At 39.5% G+C, this 24879-nt stretch overlaps 1 protein-coding gene across 1 annotated transcript; it reads right to left on the reverse strand.

Annotated features, from left to right (window-relative positions):
• Positions 1–300: 300 nt before the first annotated feature.
• LOC101859836 lies at positions 301–24879 on the reverse strand. The gene is made up of 8 exons (XM_035973529.1): positions 24851–24879; positions 14102–15225; positions 12793–12974; positions 11520–11600; positions 9506–9664; positions 6254–6372; positions 3928–4070; positions 301–2709 (listed from the first exon to the last, which is right to left on the reverse strand). The coding sequence occupies exons 2-8, from the start codon at positions 15201–15203 to the stop codon at positions 2012–2014; spliced, it is 2484 nt and encodes an 827-aa protein (XP_035829422.1). The 5' UTR covers positions 15204–15225; positions 24851–24879; the 3' UTR covers positions 301–2011.

Below are 24879 nucleotides of genomic sequence, written 5' to 3' on the forward strand. Positions count from 1 at the left end.
CTGCTATAACCGGTTGGGCTCCGACGAGGCCCTGTTATCTCGATAATTTTTAATAGAGACAAAGAGTGGGAAAAAACGGGGATTTTGAAAATCCCTGTTATTACCGGGCCTGTTATATATGGTTTCCACTGTACTTATCCTGAGTCATGCCTCATGAGTCATACCAACCCATCAGGCAAACCTGTGGGTGACAATAGTTGCTTGCCATATCATCCCAATATTTTTTAATGGGTGTTTCTCATAATAAACTACTGGTGTCGAATATAAAAATGTGGTTAAAACAGTCTACACCATACCAAATTTACATGAACAAACTTTTAATACATATATATATATATATCACACATGTTGGAAGACATAAAATGGGCAACAAATCAGCCTGAGTCCAGGACCACTATGACCGTTTTAGCTTCATAAACTAGCTTCTATCAACAATGTCAAGTAGTTCAATTCAATACAAAATTAACTTTATAACACATACATGGCTAATAAAGAACAAACTGCTAGTCGCAATTAGTAGAATAACAAAGCTAGAGTAGTCTCCACATTAACTGCACTTGAGCCTGAGTTATTTTCCACCTAACAACCATTTTTGACAGTTTAGGGCTATATTGATTGAATAGCAGCCGTTATTTTCACGACATGTCATGGAAATACAGGCTATGTGTTTTCGGAAATAAAGGCCATGCGTTTTTTCATGACACGTTGAAGACATACCAGCTTTTACCCAAAGAAGTGCTCTTACTGGAGAGGTCTAGATCTTTTAGCTAAAATACTAACAAATAAAATAAAATAAAATAAAATAAAGCCAATCAACTTATAATTGTACAAGTACAAACCACAACAAAATTGGCTTCCATATTGAATCGTTAACCATAAAATGATTGTGTAAGCTATTAAAATTAAAAAATGTAATGAAAGTAGGAATGAAATGCTCTTCTAGTTTTTCCGAATAGTTATCAATTTATAATTATTTTAAAATGGCAATGTCAAGGGTGGGAGGGGGGATACGCAATTTTTTTTGCGCTCAACTTGTAATAAAATCATCTAATAAAAGATAACTGTCCAGCATCAAATAGGCAGCACCAACAGTTCATATTGCCTCTTTTTTCTGAGTCACTCAGAAACCACTTACGAGCAATTAATTCTAACTTAAGTTGGTTGGGCTTGGTGTGGAAACATGAAATCGCCCATGGTGCATTTCGCAAATGGTGCCACACTATCCTGTTGCAAAAGTTGTTTGAAGACACTGCTGTCCTTTTCTCACCTTGTGTATTTTTACACCCGCACTAACACATTTACTGCTTCTTTTCCCACAACTAGAACTACTAGATGTGTATATCACTTGGACTAGACTTGGAAGATGAAGAAAGCTATTCCGATTCCTACTTTCACTTTTACCCAACTCCAACTGTTCATCGCCGGAAATACAGCTTTATCCATAGATCTAGCAGCTTCCAATAAATTTAGTGGGACATTGTGGAAGTTTTAGCCTTCAAATTCCCTATCAGACCCTTTAAATACTTCAAACATGTTTCATTTATGTCTTTGACTTTGAGAGACTATCTCTACTCTAAAAACGACCGATGCTATGTTTCCGTTCACAGAGCTTCTACCGCAATGCGGGCAAGCGTGTCAGACTTAGTTCGTTACAGTTAAAAAAGTATTGCACTTCACCAGATGCTTAACTGAAAAAACAAGTGGGTCGACTGTATGCTCGTCGCTTCCCGTGGCTGGTAACCAAAAAACAATGGAGATATCAATTGCTAAAGTGCATTCCATTACTACGCGAGATTCCGCCACCTGGCTAGCAGCACATCCCGTAAATAAACAGGAATAGGCTCAAGTGAATTAACGCACCCCATACAAAGGCAAACTCCGCTCAAACGTATGCTTTTTACATCAGACGGGTTGGTCACTATAAACATGTAATGTACACAGTGAAACATGCCCCAGGGAATAAAACTGAATTTATCTTTCACAGGCTATTATAACATTCAAAAGTTTTACTTCATAAATTTGAGGTAAGTTGAGCCCCCTCTGAGACTAAGCTGAAGTTGTTTTCTTTTTCTAAGCAGTATTGCACACAGTTGAGGTAGAGCAGTGGTTCTGACAGAAGCAACTTGTACAGTTGGAGATCTTCATTTCGTAAGAATGCTGTCTTATCATCATTAGACGCCACAGCAAAGCACACTGAGGAGCAGGAGTCACTAGGCCCAAGTTCTGAATAGGAAGAAGGCAGCTCCTCGGAAAGGGAAAAACGTTTTAAATGAAAAGGGATCTCAGCAGACATGTCGGTTCTGTACTCAGGGCTGAGGGTTGCGGCAGACGTGTTCAGAGTGGTCACTATCTGCTCCCTGAGACCTCGGACGGCATGGATCAGATGTCGGCTAGGGTGAGCCAGAACCATTGGGCATGCCGAGATTTGTTCCTTAGAAAACCCCTGGGACAGGAGAAACTCCAGATTTTTGTTAACATCCGTGATGTTCGCCGATTCAACATTGACGTTGCACTTAAACATAGTGGACAGCACAGACTTGTCCAGCTGTAGGTGGTAGGCGATCAACCGGAAGATCTGGGTCCTCTTTTTTTTTAGACTTACAATAGCTTGTTTGGGCCGAGGCTGCTTGGGGGTCTCGGACATGGGCAGCCTTTTGTCATCAGCTTTCTCCTGTTTTATTTCATTTCCAGATTCCAGTTCCGCATCACCTGATAACATTCAGACAAAAGTAGTTTTTTTTTAAATTGCCCTGCCATCTGAGAGTGGAGAAAAATCCATTACTTGCAAAAAACATTAATGCAATATGCCAGTGAGAGTTAAGTCCATAAATGATAGACAATATATTATATTGCAAAATACCAGTTTACAAGGTCATTCTATTCACAATCTATAAATTCATCATTGCAAAAACAATAGTAAAGTTTATTATCCCCACTGTCAATATAACACAAGAAGAAATGGTTTAAAACTAAGGTATTTCTCAACTACTATCTGCATTTTTAGCTGTGAAAAGTACAAAATAAGATCAAAAAGAATCCTATGGGTCTATGATACTGATTTCTACAGGCATCAAGGTTGGGTAACTTGTTGACAAAGCTTTATAACAATTTATCCTTTCATTTTAGTCTTAGAAGAAGTGGACATAGGAGAGACTCCTTTTCTCCAGTATCTACGGTTTGTTATCTGACATGCCCTTGGAAGCATTAAAGGCAATGCACCATGCCAGGCTGTATGACGTTCTGAATATAATTTAACACAATGTCTCTATACACTTGTCTCTCTTTTTTTAGCCATGTCCAGTTAAATTTGTTTTCCACACTGGCCTCAAAGTAAATGAGATTATCACGACAGGAAACAATGTTTTCTGACATTGTCTCAGAGTAAAGAACTAAGAGCTAGCTAGATCTACACAATGGCGGAGTGACAATGAAAGTCTCATAAAAAAAAACTTTTACAGCTGAAGCAAAAGCAAAACTATGACAGAGTAGCCAAAATAATAGCAAGGCAAGGATCGTAATTTTTCTTCATAAAAAAAAGCACACCACACAGCCCCGATGATGAGGGTTAAGAATAAACGATAATAGCTCATGTGATGCTTACATCACCATTTTAGACCCAATTCGGGAAATACAAATGGCAGCTGGAAATGCAACATCTTTTTGCCAGTTCACAATTTTTTAAAGTAAAGATAAAACGTCCAGCTGGCTCCTAAACTACAAGTAAAAAAGCGGAACTTCAAATTTTGAAAATAACCCAGTTAGTAAAAATTCTTACATATATGCACTTCCCACCAACACATCATCCCACAATTGATGAGTTCTCATTCACATAGAACACCCAGAAGCAGCCTCCTACCCTTGTCATGAGATGGTAAAGAAAACAAAGTGAAGCCCACGACAAGTGTCACAATTTGTACAGTCTCGTACCAGTGTCCGGATCCTGCACATGGGCCGGGGCCTTCCTGCTGTGATTCACAGTCTTTTCCATCTCATGCAACAAATAGACAGAAGCAGGCAGACCAGAACTCTTGAAGGAGGATAAAACTGCATGGCATTTCTGCAGTGGGAACCTGTGAAAGTAAATCCTATTGTTAAAAAGTTTTTCATTTTAAAAAAAGGGCTGGAAAAAGCAGAAGGTTGTACTGTAACTAATCTACTATATATTTGGCAACTTGGAAACACATGTGTCACTTTTTCCATAAAACTACGAGAGCTACGAAGTTGAAAGTTGGCAAATACCTGCAAAAGGATAGATAGGTACCCATGACAGAGCCTCATTTTTTATTTATTCATTTCCAGAATTTATAAAAATATATTTGACAAAAAGTTCCCTTCCTTCTTTGGCCTTTGTGATTATTCCACTGAGAAACGAAACAAATCTGCACAGCTGTCCTCCACAGCGGAAATGCCGTAAAAGATATTTCGCGAGGCGCATTTTGATTTGAGAGTATAGATCTAGATCTAGACCTCATTTTTTGCATCTCTCAAGATATATTTCTGAATTCCAGTAGAAAGTAAATATAGTAGGCAAATGACTTTCAGTTGATGTTAATACACTGATCATTCCTTTCATTGAAAGGGGGCCCAGCTAAGATAAGATAAGATAAGATACATCTTTATTGTCCAGATCCTGGCACATTGGTTTGGTGTTTCACCACGTGTACACACACACACACATACACACACACACATACACACACGCGCACACACAAGTAGGCTTACAATCACATGCATAATATAAATGAGCAGCAATATAAACAATAATAAGTGAAGATATTCGTGACTGAAGGAGGTGGCGTGGCCTGGTTTCAGAGGTAAAATTAGAGAGAAAATGGCCGCCAAAGTTGAGTTATTTCCAGAGCTTAACTCACTGACTACGGATCCTGTCACAGGTACTGGGCGGGCGGTCGGTTCGTAGTACGGATCCCGTACCCCCGATGGGATGGACTTTGTGGTTTTGTTCTGTATCTTAGGCTCCCGGACTCCAGTGCTAGTTTTGCCTCTTGTTTCGTTTCGTGCCAAGTTTGGCGGAAGTTTCGTGATAACTTTTTAAGCAATTGAAGGTGAAGGACAGTCACCTCATCTGGGGTTGACCTGACCGGAACTCGGGCTATGTTTTTCCTATACAAATGATAGTAATCCGACAGTTGCGTCGAAGTAACGGTCGCATGAACAAGAATCACATAATTTCGCAGTTTTCGATACTTCTGTACGTTATGCAAGTTCTAGTGACTCAGGATATGATGTGTCTGATAGCTAGGACCCTGGATATGTACCCGAACACGGCCCGAGTCGTAGTCTTAGGGCTAGATCTAGCACTAGTACTGTTGTTGTTGTTCGCACGACGAAATCACAACTTCGTGCCGTGCATCTGTCTCATGTAATTTAGTGTATGGGTCCTGAATAAACGCACAGACCAGCTTTTATATTTTCACCAAACACTCACACATGGATATAAATCAAAACAGAACACTTTGAACTTTTATTTTTGTTGTTGTTGTGAATTTCATTCTATCTGTCATGTCTCTGGAAATTTTTTGAAAAATCAAATTCAGTCCAATTTTGAAACAATCCTAAGAATTGAAGTATTAGACCTAGAGAATTAAAATTTTTAGCAATAGATTAAGTTTGAAAGTTACTTTCTCTGTGTCAAAAAATAATTACAATAGGGTAATTCTGAGAGTTGAGGTGGGGATTTGAAATACCCCCCAAAATGCCAGTACTCAGCGCTAGTGATTTGTGAAAGGGGCCAGTAGTCAGTGAGGTAAGAGCCCATGGAGATTGAAAATGTACATCTCTTATGCCCTAAATCAAAGTTTTTCAGCACAATACACACAGAAATGTGTTCTTTAAAGGGCATGAAAGGTGTTGAGCCAAAAAACAAAAACTTCTATAAAAATTCCCAAACCAGCAGAGAAATTAAATGCCAGTTTCTTCACTTCACTTTGACTATTTTGACGAGTGTCTGATTTCACCACGCTGCATCACATATATTTTTTCTCGAGTTAGAGTAAATTGCTCCATAGGCAGATTCCCTTTCAAGAATGGATACTCGATACAAAGCTTTTTAAAATTTCGGACGAGACCACACTCTGTGCAATGTCATCAATACAATGATGATCCCATTTTTGGAATGTCTACAGGAGGCTGTTAATGCAAATTTCTATCTTTGCTCTTAGAATTCCAACTTTCCCATTAGGAAGTTTGAAAAAAAAACAAAAAAACAAAGCAATAGTAAATCAGTGAGTCTTACCTGTCTAACTGAGTGATATTGTTCAAAATGTCTTTCCTTGGAATACCAGCACTAAGGCACATTTGGATTTTGTAGGCCAACTGCCGAGGGTAGACTGTCTTCTTGTGTCCCCAGCAAGCCTGAAGAAAGAGTAGGAAACGGGTACAGAGGGACAGGGAAACAGCCATATCCAGAAGGCTCTTTATCACCAACACTGACAAGTGTGTTGTTTTCAGTGTACTTTAAGTAAGGATTAAATAAGAATTGTGTTCAATGGGGCCAACCAGATTAGGCCCACTCTTCCTTGACTAATAACAGTGAAAATAAATATCTTTCATAAATGCAATGTGCATCTACGGAACTTCTGAAGTTTTTCGTCAACTTCCAAACAAGACATTTGGGACTAAAGTAGCGAAATCCTGAGAAAGATCCAAAGTCATCCACAAACTTTGGTATGAGAAATGAAAATCTTACCACTTGAACCAACATAGTAACAAGCTTTCGGCCAAGGTATAAAGCCCTACTCGAGGGAAATAAGTTTACTTCTGTGCTACATTTTACTTCATCACTTAATCGTAGACCTGCATCAAGGAGTTTTTCCCCAATGCCACTTAGAACTTTTGTCACTAGCCTAGATAATGCTAATAACACAGAGAACTGAATTCATAGCACAGAAATCTTTGTATAAGCTCATTCTATGTAAGAGCATCATCATCATCATCATCATCCAGTGCCAGATCTGCGACAGACATCGGCGATCATGGTTTTCCATTCATTCCTTTGCTCGGATGCTCTCAAAAAAGCTACGTTTCCCTGATCTTTCCCTGTTACCCATTTGTTTAGGTTCCCTAAGTATGTTGTTCTGGGCCTGCCCCTGCCTCGCTTGCCCTCAATTTTGCCAGTGAGAGCTAGATGTTCAAGACCCTTATGTCTATTCAGGTGTCCCAAAAACTGCATTTCTCGTTTCCTGATTGTTTTTAACATTGAGCGTCCCACGTGGGCTTCATCAAGCACTACCTCATTTGATTTCTTTTCCTTTCACGATACTCTTAGCAGTCTCCTAAGAAACCATATTTCTGTTGCCTCTATTTTATTTTCACTGTCTTTAGAGATTGTCCAGCATTAACAGCCATATAGAAGGGTTGACCAAACATAGCATTTCAGGACTTTCATTTTGATGTTCATTGAGATGTTTCTATTTTTCAGGATTGAGCTCATTTTTATTGAAACTAGACTTAGCCATTGCAGTTCTCCTTTTTATTTTTGTGGAAGATTTGGTATCAGATGTTTTCATATATCCTAGATATTTAAACTGTTGGGCTTGTTTGATCTTTTCACCTTTGCTAATGAGATTACAACTAGGATTTGCTGCTTTTTTGGATATTACCATGCATTCTGTTTTCTTTATATTCAACAATAATCCTTTATGTTCACTTTCTTTTACAACAGTATCTAGAAGCATTTGAAGGTCCTTTTCGGAGCCTGCTATTAAAACCGTGTCATCTGCATACCTGATGTTATTAATATTTTCTCCATTTACTTTGAGGCCTGGACATTCTTCTATTTTCTAAGGATTGTTTCACTGTACATGTAAAAGAGGTCTGGTGACATAACACATCCTTGCCTCACTCCTCGCCTAATCTGCTTATATTCACTGTATTCTCCATTAATTCATACAGCAGCGTTTAGGTCCCAGAACAAATTTCTGATAATTCTTAGATCTTTTCCATCTATGTCTAGCTTTTCCAGTATTTTAAATAGCTAATCATGTCTATCATCACTTTATTGAACGTCTTTGAATAATCTATGAAGCATAAATACAGATCTTTCTGTGCTTCAATACATCTTTCCATTAACATTTGTAAGGTGAATATAGCATTTCTGGTGCCCTTGTCAGGAACAAAGCCGAATTGTGTTTTTGATATCTCTGGTCTTACACTTCTTCTCAATCTTCCCATTATTACTCGCAACAATATTTTTGTAAAATGACTCATAAGGCTAATTGTTCTATGAATATCACACTCAGTGGCACCTGGTAAAGGTATAAAAACTGACTTCATCATATCTTCTGGGATCTCACCGCTGTCATAAATAGCATTTAGGAGCTTTGTTGTTCTTTCAGTGCCTAGTTCTTCGAGCGCGACAATCACTTCAACAGGAATATTATCTGGCCCTGTGGCTTTTCCTAGTTTCATTTACCTAATGGCAGCTTGTACTTCTGCTTTCAGTATTGGTGGTCCATTTATTTCATTCTTTATTACCGGTTTTTCTCGTGTCTATTATCTTTGAAAAGTTCTTTTATGTATTCTGACCATCTGTTTAAGACATCCCCGTTGTCCATTAAAATATCCCCTCCCTTTGATCTTATGCATCCTGTATCTGAGCATCCTTTTATCCCACTTACTTCTTTGATTTTTGAATGCATGTATTTACTGTCTTTGTTTTGGTTTTTCTCTATTTGTTGACACTGATCATTTATCCATGTTTCTTTGCTTCGTTGCATTTTTTCTTTATTTCCCTGTTTAAGATGTTGTACTTTTCCACATTTGATTTTGCCTTTCTTCTCTCTTCCATTAGTTTTAATATGTCCTGGGTCATCCATTTTTTATTAGCTTTTTTAGCTTTCGGGGGGATATTTTCTTCCACAGCTTCCATTATTGAGTCTTTCATTTTCCTCCACAGTTTTTCCGATTTAGTAATGTTTTCCAAAGCTTGAAATTTATTTCTTACATCTATGGAGAAACCTTCTTTCATTTCTTGATTTGTCTTTAAAAGACTTAGGTCAAATTTAGGTTCATACTTTGACTTTTTGAGTTTCTTTAGTCGTATCCGCATTTTACACATGACTGGTACATGATCACTATCACAGTCTGCTCCTGGCATTGATTTAGATGATTTTATTGTGTTTCTAAAACATTTCTGAATAAGTATGAAGTCTGTTTGATTTCTACTTCTATCACCAGGACTCTTCCAAGTGCATAGGTTTTCATAATACGTAAAAAAAATTTCTCAGTACAATTTCCTTTTGCAACATGCATGCTTCATTCTATAAAAACCAGATTAAAAAAGCAAGACAAGTGGAAAAATTCAAAGAGATATAGGCCAATATGTGAAACATATTGAAAAGTAAACAACGAAAGATCAAAGGCCACAAATCTGAGTTCCACACATTATCTCAAATCATTGTTCACAGGGCAGGTGTAACATTTCAGACCGTGGCATTTTCACATCACCACTGGTTGTCCCTGCCCACGACACTTCACGGACACTGACCTGAAACTCCACCATAGAGATCCCCAACAGACGGGCAGCTTCCTTTCTCTCAGGGCCCATACCCATCAGCTCCTTGAACTTTGACATGGTGGGAGCCAAGAATAACTCCAGAGGGAACTGCCCCGAGCGGTTGTGATACGTCTCTCGATACAGTTTTACCTGGGCGTGACGAGAGGATACAAAACTTTGCTTTTCGTTTCAGGAAAGAGAAACATATCAACACGATAATGATTATAAGGTTGAAAAGAAAGAGCAAGACAAATAGACAGAAAAATGCAGAGGGAGAATAAAGAAAAAAGCTCGTACGTGTGCATCCTTCGCCCACGTGCCCACACAAAATGTCAGCCACTTAGAAATGTAACTTTGTAGAACTGCTAAATAACGAGGAATGAAGAGGACCAACAATTCACAACTTGGAAGGTGAAAGACATTCTATAAAATGAAAAGGAAAAGATCCTTTTTATAAAAATAGTCCCAAAGGCCACAGTGGCAAAGGTTGTAAGTTGCAAACACACAGACCTTCCAGTATCAAATCAAAGGAGTTTAACTCTTTGAATCCGGTTCGCCATTTAAGTGGTACTTTTGGTCCCGCATTTCACCAACTTGCTACTTAAGTTGCGTCTTGGCAGAACAGATTTGATCAACTCCAAAATCTGCCAGTGACCCTGTGTCACATTTACTACTTATCTTCACCCATATTGCGACCCTTTGTCCAATTACGAATACAGTCCAACTTGCCCCGACAGCCACCTCTATAAGACGGCCACCTGTTCAAACGGCCACTTTCCATTTCCCCCCTTGCGTTTTTTCTATATAATTTAATTGTATAAAACGGGCACCTGACCAAGGCGGCCACCATCTTTTAACACACACACAACCCCTATCACACCCAACAAAAACACCTGTCTTAGACGGCCACCTTAGTTATTCCTTTACGTTTTGTCATAAAGTGTGCATTGGCCCCTGGGCAAGCCGTCATAATCCAATCACCTGTCGTTGTTGTTAGGTAGTCCCTCCAACCGATCATGTTGTGCAGGCCCCTCCCACTGTTGACCAATAGGTACCAAAGTTCAGCTGCTGGTGAGGTAAGCGTGTGATCCCTCATAACCCATAAGCCCCGCCCAGAACTCATAAACAAATTGAAAGTGAGATGAGAGGTCACTCTTTACACAGTCTGTAACAAAACGTCAACATGAACTTGTGACAGAAGCGTCGCTCGTTCTCCGAGTGGTGGCGACCCATGCGTTTGTGTTACCCCAGCACCCAGTCCTCCTTGTCTGACATGTTTCGTTTTATTATAACCCTTGAACAAAATCAGCAACAATATAAAAATAACAAACAAAATACAAACCAACGGCAACAAAAACAACAGCAATGCGGCTACTTTCGATTGGGACCTCAGATGGGAATGGTTTGTTTTCTTCATCTTGATCAGTCCTGTCTAAGACGGCCACCTGTTTTATATGGCCACTTTTCTCCTTCACAATGGGTGGTCGTCTTACACAGGTTTGACTGTAGTTTGAGTGCTAATACAAACAAATCCATAAATATTTGACTGAATTACAGCCGTTTTAAAGTAACACCTTTCATGGCAGGGGTGTGTAAGATTGTGGAATCTCCTGTATACTGAAAGAGTAATTTAAGCCTTCTTTCCAGCCCAAGGAATCAAAATATTTTGCTTTGCAAATGAGTTATTGTGTGTCTAGTAAGAAATTAACTATCTATTAAAACAGAGGAAAATACAAATCACACACAAAAGGAAATGTAAAAAGAAAAATATGACAATACTGAAATAGACAGCATGGAACAAAAACAGCAGAATCTGAATTGTCTCCAAGACGGAAAGAAAAGAACTGAAAACAGAAAAGAGCCAAACCAAAAGTCCACAACATAGAATAAAATATATAGTGCGATAATATCTATCCAGATTCCAGTAAGTGGGGTTTTTTTAAAGTATGAGAGAGGGATTTACAGAGCCAGAGACAAGAAGTATCAAACGAAAGCAAGGACTCACTTTGCTATTGGCAAGATGCAAAATCAGCAAATTCGACAAAATGTCTTCACCAGTAGCGCCAAGAGACCTCAACATTTTTGCCTGTTTAGGAAATGAGAGGAAACAGTAAAGTAATATTACGGATAAATATGAGAATTTCACAAAACAAACATTCACACGACTAGACAACAATTATGAACAATTATAAGTTAACATCATCATCACTGCCTTTCTCGCCCTGCACCAGGGTACAGGCCACGGACAAACACCTTCCACCTTTCTCTATCCTGGGCTAGCCTCTTGATGTTATTCCATGTCTTCCCACTTTTGAGTTTACATTCATTCAAACAAATACAGTAGAACCTGCTCTAATGACAATCTGCCCAATACAATCACCTGCACAAATGATCATTTCCCACTTCTTCCCTTGCTGTTTTTCAATAAGTATTACAATGACCTGCCCAAGAGGACCACCTATCTTAGATGACCACTTTTTCTCCTCAACAATTTGTGGTCATCTTGGATGGGTTCAAGCTTACCATAAAACTATAATACACACAGGGATCAATCACAAAGTGGAGTGAGCGTCATTAGAACTTGTTCTGTATAGGCAAAATCTATCGACATGTGGTCTGTCATTGTCAAGTCAAGCGGAATGAACGGTCAGTTACAAAAAAAAACTTAGACTACATGTAATATATTTATTAAAAGATTTTTTTTTTATCATGGTGTTTTACATCCCCATCGATAATTTAATTTTTCTTTTCGTAAGAGTTTTACAGTTGAAACACAATACGGTCATATTAGTGCCAAAGACTAGAGGTGTTACAAGGGAGTAACAAACACAAAAAAGAAGGAGGGGAAACAAAGACGACAGATGATTCATAGGAAAGAAGGTGCAAACCACACCAGCTCCAACCACCCATAATTAATTTTAGAGGCAGGTTTGTGAGCCTGCCTATCAGGGCCAACCCAGGCTGTGAGGGATACATCACTGCGGAAAGACAGAGACAGTGATACTCGAGAAACATTTTTTCAACATTGCCACTCAAACCCTGGGGTCTCCTGTGTGCGACAGTGAAGTACCTCACCACTAAACCAAGGACGCAGGTACAAGTAATATAAAACAACCTAAATCAGAGGAATTTAAAATAAGAATACAAAATTTTCCCAACCACAAATGATCAAACCAATAAACAAATCTAATTTTCTCAAATCTGGATTTCTTTAAAATCAAAGAAGGTGATAAAAGAATATCAAACAAAATCCCAATGACACTGAAGTGGAACACAACCTTCTTGCGAATCTGAACAATATCATCAAACATATCCAGTTCTCCACATCGGTCTAGCAGCCATCTGGGGTCCAGGTCAGGTTTCTCTAACTGTTCACACAGGTCAAAGTAGATTTGCATGGTCTGTAGAGCTGACAGTCGAGTTAGGCGGTTCTTCAACTTGGTCACACCAGGAGGACACACTGAAGACAGCAGCAAGACAAAAAAGAGAAGCATTTGACCATCAATTTAGTTTTGATTAGGAATACACATAACAGTCCAGTCGGTCAGGAACTCAACTTACTAACTAGTACAAATTTAAGTCTTTTTTTTTTTTTTAAATAGTAGAGGGTTTTACGGCGCTCGCAACTGCATAAAGTCATATGAGCGCAAAGGGGTAGGTGTCAACAGAGAAGTCTTTACAGGGAATCAGACTTAGACTGCTCACCTCTCTAGCTTCAACAACACAAGGTCTGCTTCGACTATCAAGACACCCCAAAATAGGTCACAAGGGAGTGACAAACAAACAAAAGAAGTAGAGGAAAATGACAATAGTAAGGATCAGGAAAGAAAAAGCAGCAGTTCCCTGTTGTAGATCAGGCACAGTTATGAGCGTGACATGAATCAGCCCATTTACAATTCTGCTATGCTTGAACGAGATACGTCCCCCCTTTGGGAATGGCCTAAAGACACTACAGTCAGTGGCATTGCCCCGGGGGGTAGTTTAAGTCTTGAATTTGGCTTTGGACATAACTTGGGTAAGGCATGACTATATACACTTCCTGGAATAACTTACTTCCATGACAGGGCACCCTGAAGATCGGCAGATAGCTCCTGTTTCTAAACAGCCTACAGGGTGTCTTGAGAAGTGACAGACTTCTAAACATGAATTTGTTAAATTAAAAACCAAACATATTACATTAAGTACTGCAAAAGGTTTTTTGAATACTGTTACCCTTTTGTTACAAAGGGTATTTATAGGCAAATGTTTCATACCAAAGTTAACAATTTAAAACTAAACGCCTGAAAATCCAGATGAACAGTTGACAATTTGAGAAAGGTTTGGTCCGCAGATAGGTCTTCAGTGAAATTTGGGCTTGGCTGCTACAATTACAAGGGTGCTATATATTATAAATGGAACCCCCTTCTAGACATAAATAAACTAACAGCGGAAGAAGGGCAGTACCTTTATAAGTACAACTTTTTAAAAGACACCAGCAGGAAGACAATGAAAACCTCATGCACTATACCCATAATAATGTAAACACAATATATGTAACCCACCACAAGCACTATGAGAAAGACAAAAATTACTTAAAAAGCAACTCACCCCCAACTTCTCTCTCCTGTTTTATTTCTTCGAACATACGCTGAATGAGAAACAGGCTGAACACTACCAGGACACCTTCCTCCTTCAGCCTCTGAACACAGTCAATGACATCGTTATTGCTCATGTGTTGTATGTCCGGATAGTACACTAGCTCATCACACGGGACGCCAACGGAAGTGAGGAATGCCTTTGAACTTTCAAATTCCGGGGTGACCACTTGCTCAGTGGTGCCCTTCCCTATAAAAGGGTAGCGAGAGTTCACATCAGTGTCTTTCTTTTTTTTCATCAAAATCTGTCGGCTTAGCTTTTTGGGGCTCAATGTGCTCAAGGGTGGGGAAATTGCAGCAGATTTAGCTCTCTGTTTCTTCACTGTAGATGACGGTTTCGTCAAAGTGTTTAAAATTGTCTCAACATCCTTGTCATATTGCTGCAAAAAAATTTCATTATAACCTAATAGTTTATTTCGCATTCTGGTTAGCCTTTTATTTACTCTTGTGTCATCCACAAGTCGAGTCAGCTCTTCTTCTGGTGCAAGTCTAAGGCGAGAGGAGGAAGCCTCTTTTTCTACAAGGCTGCTGTTGGTACACACTACTAAAGAATCCTGAGATTTCAAAGGTGTAGCTTGTGCAGGCTGAGGATGAGTATGAATCATAGAAATGTCAGGTGAATCTAGAACTGCGTCATTATGAGACGAAGCTTCAAATGTGCTGTGGCCAGCAGCAGAGGTGTTGATGGACATATGGTGAACCGTGTGCGTGGAGGCCTCATTTCCTTTACGAACTGACTCTGCACCTTCTGATGCATCCTGAAATTGTAATCCAGAATGAGTGTCATCCGAAGGCTTGAGCAGCTTCCTGAAGAAGCCTCCAACCTTACCAAAAACTTGCAACTGACTGTGAGACGCAGATAGGTGCCTTGTGGTCAAATTCACATAATTAAACATCCCTCGACAACATCTCGTCACAGACGTCAGGCTTCTGCTTCTCAAAAAGAAAACAGAATAACAACGGTAGCATATTGATTGTTGATACACCAAATGAAAAGAGTCTCTCATCCACAGGTGACAGCTCAGTTTTCTTTTACCAATCTTGAGGACGTTCATCTTGGCCAATTCATCTGACAATCTGTAGATACACACACAAAAAAGTAGAAATATTTACTGCATCAGCAATAACAACCTAATGATGGTAGAAAATCACAAACACATGAAGATGACAAATTTATCATACAGCCATCCAAAATATCCAGGACATAAAAAAACAACTAAAATTTCCAAAACAACAGAGTTAATCAGTGTGACAAAAGATTTGCCAGCAATTTACAAAAGAAAAGAACAGTTACAATTTCTTCAAACTAACAAGAGAGACAGTTTATTAAGTTTTACAAATAATTCTTTGACCCAAAAAAACTAATACAACAGTGGAAAAATAATAAACGGTTTCAATTTACTGGGTTTTTTGGGTCAAAGATTTTGTTGTTGTTGTTGTCAACAATGAATGTAGGCATCATTAATAAAGAAAACTAGAACCAAAATAAAACAAAAGTGAGAGCAGCAAAAGACCATAATAAGGGAAAGACAGTTCTTATGATAATAATTATAAAAATAAATAATATCAATAATAATAATAATAACAATAATAATAATAATTCATATATGCATTATATTTTAGTAATAAAGATCAACTTATATATATATATATATATATATATATATATATATATATATATATATATATATATATATATATATATATATATATAGCGCCCACTGCCTGTCCCTGGTGGCTCTTGGCACTTTCAATAAAATAATATCTAAATCAACACTTCATGCATACACTGGCCCATTCAACGTACAACAATTCTTTCAAATAAGGACACAAGGGAAAAACCAGTCATGTCAGGTTTTGGCAATTCCGAGATAATTGAGAAACAAACTTTAAAGACTTATAACAACTCATCTTCTGCTAAAATGAACTCTCTGCTGTTTACATTGACTTTAAATATGACCATTTGAGTAGAAAATGACAAACTTTCACAGTCCTCATGTTATGGATGTTTTAGTGACAGCAAAATAGAAAAATTTTGTAGCAATTGACATCCCTAGTTTTTCCCTTGTCAGCTGTTGGCAAAGTCTCCATCTTATAGGAAATCAATGGATTATACAAAAAAGAAAATAGCACACACCATTTTGCAATATTTACTATAAATATTTTTATTTTATTTAGTATACATCTTTGAAAGATGACTCTGAGTCATCAAACTCTTGAGCAGCACTCGGCCCTTCAGCACGGGGCAATTCAGAGAAAAGCAACCGTGCCAGAACACTTTTAGGTCCTTCAGGTCTGCATATTTGGCAGCTTTGATGGTCAGCGAGCTCCTTTATTAAAGGAGTTTCAAGGGCCGGAGTCTTGTAGCATGCATCTTTCCCACCGACTTCAAAATGACTGCAGGGTGAAACGGACCATTCCAGCTCTCTCTATACTATACTGCATTAGCTGTGGATGGGCCTGAGGGAGATGCAGTCTAGCCGTACTTACATCTAGGTTTGGTCCTATTGACTCAAACCTGTTAAGTACACAGGTCTCATTAGATTATTCAGGTTTAAAATACATGCATGTCAGTAAGGCACCTTTTGGTTTCGTCTGAAATACAAATACTTTAGGCATTGCAAACTAAAATTTCATTTACAATTCAGCCATCATTATTAAGTACGCTAGCCTGCCAGTCTATATATATATCCATACTAATTTTAGGAAATTAGTAGAAACGCTGTTGAGTACACAGGTCTCATTAGTAATTTATTCAGGTTTAAAATACATGCACTGTCAGTAAGGCACCTGGTTTCGTCTCAAATACAAATACTTTAGGTACTGCAAACTAAAAATTTATTAAACAATTCAGTAGGCATATTTTTTTCTGTTTGTCAGTCTAGCCATCATATAATAAGTACGGCTAGCCTCTTCTTTCCAGTACGTTAATAACATTTTGGAATTCTGGTAGTGACTAGTGACACAAACCGCTCATTTCATACGAATGTCAACAAGCTCATTCATTGAGACACTGGCATTGGCAGGTTTGAGCTTCCTCATTTTCCGGTTCACTGAGTCTATTGAATTCAATCTTTGAACTTTTCCAGTACGATATAAATTAAAAAGAGAGCATTCAAGCACCACATACACGCAGAAAACTGACAATCAGCAGCATTCTAGGCTCAGAGCTCTCTAGCATCTGCGTTTGTCGCGGCCGCGATTTTTGGCATTTTTTGGTCCGCGATTTTTGCATTTTTCAAACGAAGTGACTATTTTTCCGAACGTTCGGAGAAATAGTGCCGATCTTTATTTCTCCTAACGGTTTCCGGCTTCCGGTCTCGTGATTTTTTGCCTATTTATTGCGAGAGTTCGGTGCAAACTTTCATTCCACCTCTGGTCTGGGAAGGAACACCGCATGGCAAGCCCGCCTACATACAACCTTCAGTAACACCCACCGCACACGCGTCACCATCATGCACATGGACACACACAAACTAAACATGATCAGTGAGCAACTTTTGAACGTATGACGAGCTGAGCTGTGGATAGAGAGACAATGTGAGTGAAAGAGCGGGTGAAAGGAAGAATGTACGAGTGTATCCACAGGCGACACGACGACACCGACCCCCCTGGCCTGGTCCACAGCTCTCGAACGGAAGGAATGTGGCTAAGGCAGTGTTTTGACTATATTATTGTCCATGGTTCGCAGGGTGCAAGGGAATGAGTGAGATTTTCTTTGTGTGTGCCTGGAGGGAGGGGGTGGGGTGTGAAAGTCATGCGGACGGGGATGAGCCGCGGGAGAGAACATGGGAATTGAATGAATGAGTGAAACTGAAAGAGAGGAACGACTCATGAGCCCTGGAGTGAATGGATCCTGTGTTTCTATTTTTGTATACTTTGAACTGTTACTGAATAAAGGCTGAAATAAAGCCCGAAAAACACACACATACTCCTCACTCTCCACTTACACACTTACTACCACACACTCACACACGCACATGCACACACACACACACACACACACACACACACAGGAGCGAATTTTTGGGTCTATGTCTATTTCAATGTTCATGACCTTGCCTAGAGATTTTTAGATGAGTGCAAAAACGTGAAAAAGAAAGGTTTCACAACCGAATGAAATCAAAATTAGTCGAACAGCCCATAAACAACCACAAAAATTAACAAACAAGGGTGTGTGTCCACCTGTCCGCAGAAGATTGGCTGTTTTAACCCTAAATGTGCGTAAATTTTTTTTAAAGTACAGGAATTACATGTAAATTATGGAATCACACACATTAAGGGGCCTGCCAGTGTCAGTACATGTAATCGGTTTTGGTGGAATGTACGCTCTAACATAACACATTTAAATCTATATTTAGAATCTAATGAAGGTAGGAACATCAAATTAAATGACGTTAAACTATGCAACATCCCCCCCCCCTTTTCCCCAACAAAAAAAGTGATAGAAAAACAACACATCAGAACAATAACAAGAAGAAAAATTAAACACTAACAAAATAAAACACCACAAAGAGTCAAAGAGGGAAAAATAAAAGTAACTGTAACGTATTCAACAAATCAACGTGGTGACAACAAGTGAGAAAGAGACTAAGTGAAGCTAAGTGAAGTTTCTTTCGAAAGTACAGAGGTTCGGTTTCTTTTTTTTTTTTTCTTTTTTTTTTTAAATTTGACTTTTATTCCCCGACCACAAAAAGCCAAAAAATCGAGCCACGATTGATTGGTCGCGGCCGCAACAAACGCAGAAGCTAGTTCTATGTGTCGTTATAAATAATCCTCCGAAGATCTAGATCTAGACAGCACACGAGTGAACACAACACATTAAGTTTAAGAGCAGCACCCTTCATAGGCAACATGTCATATCTGTAGCGAAAAACTGTTTGGAACTGTAGCATTTCTTTATATAAATATTTACTGCGGACATTTTTTGGACCGATTGAACCATATTGTATACGAACAATCTTTGGTGGGCCTATACTCTATATAATATCCGAAATTTGCGGGAAAGGATGTGATTTCAGAGTGTTCGTAGAAATAGTGCCCAGCCTTATTTTCCCGAACGTTCGGAGAAATAGTGCCCAGCTTTATTTTCCCGAACGTTCGGAGAAATAGTGCCTAGCTTTATTTTCCCGAACGTTCGGAGAAATAGTGCCGGCCTTTTTCAAAAAAGACAAAATAACAAAGCTACTTCATAACATATTAGACATGTATTTCGATAGTTGATAATTTTAACCGAATACTGACACTGATCTCTACAGTACTGTCTGGGCATCTCGCCGTGTGGACAAGTCGGCCGCCCGCCTAGGGGAGTGTTGTTCCAACTCGTTTTAAAGCCAATCTTGATTGGATATTTTGTTAATTTATAAACCAATGTAATCTTTGTTAAGCAATGCTAACAATCTCACACGTTTTGTTTCCCTTTCACCCGTTTTCACTGAATGTTTGTTCATTTTTGCGACAGAGCCAGGTAAATTGAAAGAAGGTCCACCATTTTTTCATCGTCTCCATAACTTGAACTATGCATACTCATAAGGTCATAGACATGCGCTGATGCTATATTACTACATCATATGACCTGGGACGGAAGGCAGATGAGTTTTTTGTCTATTCCGGGAACGAGGGGAAGCCCTTCTGGCATGAGGAGGGAGGTGGTGGGGAGGCCGAGCCAACTGGACTAAAAATGTTAAGTGTCCGGGTTGTTCGGCCGAGGCTGGCCGAGTTTAGTAGACTCAGTTCGCGCACATCGGCTACGTGCACAATACGTTTTTAAAATATATTTTCAAGCTTAGCCTACCCATTTTCTATTCTTTAGGCCTATTGTTTATTTTTACTATTTCATTTATTGTGTACATTAATGATTTTTGTTGCCAGTGAATTCGATTAAATGGATTATTATATCAAATTTGGTGATATTCATGGATTGTTACAATTTTATTATATCTTAGGCCTGTTCTATTTTTCGGAACGTTCAGGAAAATAAACTTGAACTCTATTTCTCCGAACGGTTTCCGTTCTCGAGATTAAACTGTTGATAATTTACGAATGGAGTGGCCCGTGCGCGCGCGTGTGTCTGTACGTGTGTGTGTGTGTGTGTGTGTGTGTGTGTGTGTGTGTGTGTAAGTGAGCGTGCGTGCGTGCGTGCGTGCGTGCGTGCGTGCGTGAATAAGGTGTGAACGAGGCGTGTGGGGGCGGGGCGTGGACAGATTTTTTTTGTTTTTGTTTAGGCGACATTATGAAGGATTTTAGCTTAAATTTTGCTTTAGGGTTGACTAAATGCAAAATAGGTTACTGCCCAGGTCGAGCAGTCTTGTTTTCTCGCAGTACCTTTTGAAGGCGTTTTCAAATGAGGTATAGTTCAGGAACGTTGCCCCAACCACAACTGAAGTATCTGAATATTATAGTCAGACATTCAAAAATCTCTAGCTCTAGAAATTGAATTCGATGCAAAAAATGCTACTTCCCAGTCCTCGCAGAATGGCAGTATGAAAGATGATGCCTAAATCTCGAAAATCTGTTTCTTTTTATTTGACAGAAGGGTGTAAAATGGATTTCATAATTTGAATGAGTGGTTTTGAGGGTGATTGGGGTGAGACTGAGATGAATGAATCATCATCAATGCCTTTCACCCCTGGCAGGGTACCCATAGGCCACATACAACCTCCTTCTATTCATCTCTGTCCTGGGCCATCCTTCCAAGCTCGTTCCAAGTGAGCTTCATCTAATGTCCCTTTCCACACGCATCTCCTCCATGTTCACGTGGCCTACCCCTGCCTCGTGCTCCCTGTGGGTTCCACTGCAGTGACTGTCTTGTGATGTTTCCGTTGGGCTTTCTTAACTAAGGTGTGTCCCATCCATCGCCACTTTCTTAGTCCTATTTCTACTATATGCCTCTGTAGTTGTTACAGTTGCGGAGGTCTCCTTTCATTTACAGCTTGATTAGGTGGCCTTCCTTCCAGTCTGATGGTATTTCCTCCTTTTGCCAAACCTTTTCAAATACAGCACAGAGAAATTCCCCTAATGTATCTTTAGCTGCCTTAAGGGCCTCTGGTGGTGTATGGTCGGGACCATCTGCCTTGATGTTATAGCTGCCGCATTTTCCTCTCTCGAAGGTGGTTCCATAACTATTGTGAGGTCATTTCTGGCTGGAAGAATTTCTGGTTGGTTTTCTGGAGGTGGTCTGTTCAAGAGTTGATCACAGTGTTCTCTCCCTCGGTTAAGTTGCCGCTTTGGGTTAAAGATAGTCTTTCCCTCCTTGTCTTTCACTGGTTGAGTGGACTTGCTGAACCTTCCTGAAAGAGTTTTTGTTGTCTGGTGTACAGTGTCCGTCTGTTGCTGCTTTCTCTGCCTTTTCGGCCAGGCTATTAAGGTAGGTATTCTTGTCCTTCTTGATGGAACTCTTTACCTCCCAAACGCCCATTGTCATGGAAATTGCAAATCATGATTTTTGGGGGAGGGTTGGGGGGGGCTGTGCGAGTCGTCGTGTCTACCTGATCAGCTACACCGTTCTACGGACAATATTGAAATCTGTCGAATCAGATCAAATAGGCCTATAATTGATGAAAGGTGTGATTGGCAAGATCATAATATATTAGTTCTGTTAAAAATATATTAGCTAATAGAAATGTACGGTACTGCAATTTTGCTAAAAGCTAGACCCTTACTTTCAAACAAAGCCTTTAAACTAACTCTTTACCAGACATTACTTTTACCTTATTTAATAAAAACTATTGTTCAACTATGGAACACTTTGGACGAAGATTTAATTTACATTAATAATAATTTGTATAACTTCAAAAAAAGCTTTAGGCTGATCCTCCAAAACTCTACTAGCATAACAATTTTAGAGATATATAAGCGAAGTCATTTCGTCACACATAATTGGGGTGTGACGAGAAGACCGTGTGACGAAATGACTGGTTACCCCAAATATATGGCTTTAACCAGTGAAGAAACAATAACATATATTTTAAAGAAATGGAAGAAGCAAAACTGAGTGAGGAGAGGAAGTAGGAATCTAAAAGAAAGCAACTAATGAAGAAAAGAAGAGAAGAAAAGAAAACAGGCAGAAAAGAAAAGCAGAGATTCAGAGAATGACTGAGGAGAGCAGGTAAAAATAAGGATGAAATGAGAAAAAAGACGGGTAAAGGAAAGGGGAAGGCTGCAAAACGTTTGAGGTTTTAGGTAATTAGTAGCAGTGAGGGTTCCTTGTAACAAAACTATGACAATAAACATCATGATGATTTGAGCATCCTAATTTTACCCCTCCAAGTCAGAATATTTATCCCTTTTCGATGTAAAAGTAGTCTTAAAGGTCTTCATTCACACTAGAGAAATAAACATGGGTGTTATAGAGCATATAATTCTAGGTGGCCGACATTCCCGGACCATTTCCAAATGGGTGGCCGACCTTCCTAGACCCCTCCGGCCGACTCGTCCGGACCCGGCCGAAAATGAGCCAAAAATGCGAAATGAAATTTTGCAGAGTGACCGACAAAATAATAAACAATAGTTCATTCCACTACCACCATCGTGTAGAGGATGCTTTTCTGCTTGGCCACCATAGCGCAGGCAAGTCTTTTGGCTATTCTCACCCGGTGGGCGTTCACCGTTATAGCCTAGGCCAACCAGTGAAGCGTTCACTCTGAACCACAGAATTCTATACTGTGATACAGAATAGAATTCTGTGCTGAGAACAAACGTTCTAGATATCTATTACTACTGTTAGTGTTAGCCTAAAACTAAAAGCGTGCAATTTTGTCTGTGGGCAGTGGAGAGAGAGAGAGAGAGAGAGAGAGGAGTAGCGTGAGAACTTCCGGGCAAAACAAAATGGCGACCCGCGTAGTTCGGCTCGATTCGGAAAGTTAAATAGTCGTTTAGTAACATCTTTGTTGACAACCAAATTAATTTAGTTTTGTTTTTTAACATCATTTTTTTACTTTGTTTTGGTCAATTTGATCGTCCACACCGATAGACAGTATTCAGAAAGAGACAAAGAGAGAGAGAGAGGGGAGGAGTAGATCTTGCGAGAACTTCCGCGCAAAACAAAATGGCGACCCGCGTAGTTTGGCTCGATTCGAAAAGTGAAATAGCCATGGCATCTTTGAAGACGATCAAATTAGCTTACTTTTGTGCTATAATGTAATTTTTTCTTGGCTCATCCACACCGATAGACAGTATTCCAAAACGCCACCTCTATTCTCACCCCGGGTGAGAATAGTGCAGGCGAGTCTTTTGGCTATTCTCACCCGGTGCGCGTTCACCGTTATATAGCCTAGATCTAGGCCAACCAATTTTGCGCTCACCCTAAACCACAGAATTTTACACTGATAACAGAAAAATTGTAGAATTCTGTGCCGTGAACAAACGTTCCATTACTACTGTTAGCCTACTAAAAGCGTACAATTTTGTCTGTGGGCAGTGGAGAGAGAGAGACTTAAGGACGGCTAGACTGTCAGGCTAGCCGTACTTAATATTGATGGCTGAATTGTAAATATGAAATTTTTAGTTTGCAATGCCTAAAATATGTATTTCAGACAAGGAAGTGGCTATTATTCTCAACCGGGGTGAGAATAGAAAAACGATCTACCTCTCACCCCGGGTGAGACTTGCCACCGTAGGCTATTCTCACCCGGTGCGAAACAAGACCTGCTTTTCCTCATTTTGGAATACTCAAATACTGTCTATTGGTGTGGATGATAAAATTGATAAAAGCCAAGAAAAAATTACGTTATAGCACAAAAGTAAGCTAATAATAATTTGATCGTCTTCAAAGATGCTCTATGGCTATTTCACTGTTCAAATCGAGCCGAACTACGCGGGTCGCCATTTTGTTTTGCCCGGAAGTTCTCGCAAGATCTACTCCTCCCCCCTCTCTCTCTCTCTCTGTCTCTTTCTGAATACTGTCTATCGGTGTGGACGATCAAATTGACTAAAACAAAGTTAAAAAATGATGTTAAAACACAAAAGTAAATTAATTTGGTTGTCTACAATAAAGATGCTACGGCTATTTAACTTTTCGAATCAAGCCGAACTACGCGGGTCGCCATTTTGTTTTGACCGGAAGTTCTCGCGCTACTTCTCTCTCTCTCTTTCTCTCTCTCTCTCTCTCTCCACTGCCCACAGACAAAATTGGGCGTGCCCAAAATTGTACGCTTTTAGTAGACTACAGTTGTAATGGAACGTTTGTTCACGGCACAGAATTCTACAATTTTTCTGTTATCACAGTGTAGAATTCTGTGGTTTAGGGTGAACGCAAAATTTGTTGGCCTAGATCTAGGCTATAACGGTGAACGCGCACCGGGTGAGAATAGCCAAAAGACTCGCCTGCACTATTCTCATCCCGGGTGAGAATAGAGGTGGCCTTCAGACAAAACCAAAAGGTGCCTTACTGACTTGCATGTATTTGAACCTGAATAATTACTAGATCTAGATCTATTGAGACCTGTGTACTAAACAGGCTTGAGTCGATAGGGCCAAACCTAGAGAACTTAGAAGTACGGCTACTACTACTAGAATCTAGCTAGACTGGCAGTACGGCTAGCCACTTCGATAGATCTAGATACAGATCTAGATCTAGATCTAGATCTAGATCTAGACCTACAAAACAGCCTCTCGTTTAGTTTCCGAAGTATGGATGTTTTTCCTGTGAGCTAAATCAGTTAAATGCGTGTATGTATTTTGATTCTAAATCTAACCTTCACACCTCCAACCAACGAAAACAGCATGACGAAA

This window comes from Aplysia californica, unplaced genomic scaffold, assembly GCF_000002075.1.
Source record: "Aplysia californica isolate F4 #8 unplaced genomic scaffold, AplCal3.0 scaffold01364, whole genome shotgun sequence".
Lineage (NCBI taxonomy): Eukaryota > Metazoa > Mollusca > Gastropoda > Aplysiida > Aplysiidae > Aplysia > Aplysia californica.